The following is a 3,633-nucleotide window of genomic DNA, read 5'->3' as shown; positions in this document are numbered from 1 at the left end:
GTCTGACTAAAAGACAATGACTTCTTTAGGATTTGTAAAGAGTGCCGTTAATCCTAATTGTATCCTTTTTGCCACGTTATTTAATAATAATCTATTGTTTAAGCGTGTTTTTATCAAAGTAGATCCTGTACAACCTTCACCTTCTCATTGCAGGCTCACCTGTGCATACCTGTCCTGCAAGGTGGATGAGTTCAACGTGTCCAGCACCCAGTTTGTGGGGAACCTGGTGCAGGAGAGCCCGGCAGGACAGGAACGAGTCCTGGAGCAGATCCTGGAGTTCGAGCTGCTGCTAATCCAACAGCTCCACTTCCACCTGGTGGTGCACAACCCCTACAGGCCCATGGAGGGTCTGCTCATCGACATCAAGGTGGGTGGACCTCTGGAGAGCTTCAGCTGTCACGGCTGAGCGCACACACATTCGAGATTGCTAATCTAGCTCATTCAGCAGTTCAGATAATTGTTCATATCTCCAGGTAATCATTTCCCTTACATTAAATTCATCCCTCAGACGAGATACCCCACGCTGGAGAATCCGGAGTCACTGAGGAAGAATGCGGACGACTTTCTGACACAGGCGGCCATGACAGACGTAGGGCTGCTGTTCCCTCCGTCTCAAATCGCTCTGACAGCCATTCTGAACAGCGCCTCCAGAGCCAGTCTCAGCATGGAGAGGTGGGTCATTTGTGCTCGTGATGAAACATTGAACAATGATCACTTTGAAAGGAAATTCTCTCAAATGATACAAAGTTCATTATAACTTATGGCTAGGTAAAAAGCAGCTATTTTTAATCTGTTAAGTGCAAACAGCCACATTCAGATAATATTGCTTAGATTTGTTTCAGGTATGCTTGATATGTGTTGTGTAATATGTGAGGTAATATTTCCCTGAATTAATTTTGTTGCCTGTATATAAGACCAGAGTGTCTGTGATTTTTAAATAATATTCCTAGCATCCCAAGAACTGACTGTTTATTCCATTTATTTAAACCAGGGTGTTGTGTTTTCTCATTTCCAGCTACCTGAACGAATGCCTGGGACTGAAAGGGGACAAAGAGTCTCTGTCAAAGATGTACGACTCAATGAGACGTGAGTAAGCTCCACCTTCCATCTGACACCACAGGATGGCGACATTGAGCTATTATTTTATTGCCTCACAACCCAGGTCTGATGTGAGATTTCAAATCTTTTCTTTTTCTCTCTCTACTGCTCCAGGGATGAAAACCCTCCTGAAGAAGTATGAATTTCCCAAAGCGGAGGTGGTGAACGTTTGCAAACAGAAGCTGGAGAGGATTCACGCTGAATTTGGCATCTCAAGCAAGTAAGGAGACCCGCGAAGATCTTTTATCCACCCCATTCAAAGTTTCACAGTGATATTATCATGGACAGACTCTTTCCTCCCTGCACAACAAAGGGATCAACTCCAGGTTTCTGTCGTATGTAGGAACAGTTTTATTTTAGCCAGGTCGTCGTATCTAAGATGCAAAAGGTTCAAGGTTCAGTATCAGGTAGAAAAATAAAAAGGAACACGTCATCATGAGCCGTATGCAAGACAGAAAGGAAGAACAACAGCTCACCACTCATTCCTGCCTACATCGGCCATACCTTGAAGCACAGCTGATAATTGTATTGCTGATGGAGACTCTTTTTTTTTTTGTTAGGCCTGTTGGTCAATCGCACGCTCGTGGCCAGTTGTCCGTTAACACTTGGTGAGGTCCGTGGTATCTTTGAGTGCAGCTACAGTAAAACAGTCTGGTAAACTCTTGAGCTCGGACAGGCACAGATTCAGACTTTGCGGCTGTTTGAGTCGTCAGGAGGCACGTGGGGGGGAGGGGAAGTGGATTCATCGGTGCGAGGCATGACTTCTCGGGATGGATATGAAAACAGATGGTGCTGCGGTGAAACGCCACCCGTGATGGGGGGGGGAGAGAGACTGCAAACGCATGAAAGCTTAGAGGGAGTTCAGGTGATGTTTGTCACAGCAGCATATAGGCCCACACACTCTAGAAGGTTAACACATGCACAGGAAAGGTTACATGTTATCTCCTAAAGACTCTTAGACTAGCGCTCGTTGCTTTTCAGCTACATCATACAAAAACACCTTTTTATTTTTCTATACACGTCTAAGTATATATCAACATACGAAGCAGTTTATATATAAAAAACAAAAACAAAAAATCTAACAAGTGGTTCCAGTGCTGCGTGGTAGTTCATACACAAAAGGTGGTTGGAAACGGTCGGAAGGAGGAGCTCATCGTAAACTCGGGGTGATGAGGGACGGGATGGCGTGAGGAGAGGGAGTTAAGGCTCGTGTCGTCTTGGAGAGAGGTGCCATGTTTAAAATTCCCTGATGACGGCAGAAAAACGCTACTTGAATGCTTTGGATTGCCTCCCCCTCTTTAATGTCTCCGAGTTTTCGTCAAACTTCTGAGGGAGGAGTGGCAGGCATAACAGGATAAAAGAAAAGTTCAGACATCTCTGCAGTTCACTGTAACTCAGGTCCATCTTCGTGTGACGAGGCTTCTCGTCAAACTTCAACAAACACTGTCGGTGTCTGAAGCATTTTGGAAAAGGGCTTTGGAAGGACAGTATTCAGATATGCAGCAAGTGTTTTTTTCCCGTTGAACGGCCATATTGCGTTAGAACTGTCAGGAAATCGAGGCCTCATGCTTATAAATACAAACTGACTTTAGTCTTCATCGTGCGGCAGAGAGGACTTCGCTTTGGCTGGCTGTGTGGTGTGAGTGCCACACTCTGACTCTCAGGAGGACATCGGTTTTACTCACATTACCTGGATGGCAGCAGCCAGTGACATGATGGTGCACTCTGTCCTGTAAAATAGAGTGGAGGCGTTTGTAAAAGGCACAAATCACTGAATCATGGTCCATATTAGAATACTGAGCCGTATATGAAACTACACCTACGTGATTAACTAGTCTACATGAAATCAAAAATAGTAACAGGAAACTACAACTACTAATGATTATCATGGAGTGGACACTAGACACTCTAGAACTAAATGAGTGTTGATAATGGACTTCGAGGGGTTGGTCACAAACACTGAAAATATGGGACACAGTTCACCAGCAATTACAGCTTGCAAGGACAACTTCACAGATTTCTCCAATCTTCAAATCCTCAGTACAAATGTGTTTGTGTTGCAGCAAACGAAAGAGAGGATACGAAGAAGATGGCCACGTAGCTAAAGAAGCCCGTTTGGCAGAAGAGGTAAGAACATTTGCTCAACAGCTACATTCGCTCCAGTGTTTATGGACTTTTTGTTACATTCTCCCTAAATGAGCTAAACCTCTGTTCGGTTCCAGGAGGAGTGGACAGATGAAGACCTGATCTGAGCTCCATGAGGCTATACAATCATTAGCACTTTTCTACTTGAGCTGCCAATGATCAAAACGCAATGATGTCACCAACAGTGTACATGTCCTTTACGTTCCCACATGTCATTGCAGTAAATCTTTTGGGTTTGCATTTGTTCTCCATTAAGAATAAAGATATTTTTCTACAAATTGTGTTTCTGTGGATTCACTCAGACTGGTGAACTATTCCTTTAAAGTATCACATGACACTGCGTGCATTTTTCTCCACCTTCGTCAGGGGACAATGAAGGACTCTGTAATC

General features: G+C 44.2%; 1 protein-coding gene across 1 annotated transcript in view; it reads left to right on the top strand.

The window, feature by feature from the left end:
- The window catches only part of ccnh (cyclin H), a 4,636-nt gene extending 1,115 nt beyond the window's left edge, over window positions 1-3,521 (top strand). The window contains exons 4-9 of the mRNA XM_062382140.1: window positions 154-367; window positions 509-672; window positions 1,016-1,086; window positions 1,213-1,318; window positions 3,162-3,225; window positions 3,321-3,521. Coding sequence (XP_062238124.1) covers window positions 154-367; window positions 509-672; window positions 1,016-1,086; window positions 1,213-1,318; window positions 3,162-3,225; window positions 3,321-3,350 — 649 coding nt within the window. The 3' untranslated portion in view covers window positions 3,351-3,521. The remainder of the gene's footprint in view (window positions 1-153; window positions 368-508; window positions 673-1,015; window positions 1,087-1,212; window positions 1,319-3,161; window positions 3,226-3,320) is intronic.
- The last annotated feature ends 112 nt before the right edge of the window (window positions 3,522-3,633 follow it).

Source organism: Platichthys flesus, chromosome 3 (genome assembly GCF_949316205.1).
Source record: "Platichthys flesus chromosome 3, fPlaFle2.1, whole genome shotgun sequence".
NCBI lineage: Eukaryota > Metazoa > Chordata > Actinopteri > Pleuronectiformes > Pleuronectidae > Platichthys > Platichthys flesus.
The sequence above is the reverse complement of the archived record's forward strand: the minus strand, read 5'-3'. Positions and strand labels throughout refer to the sequence as shown.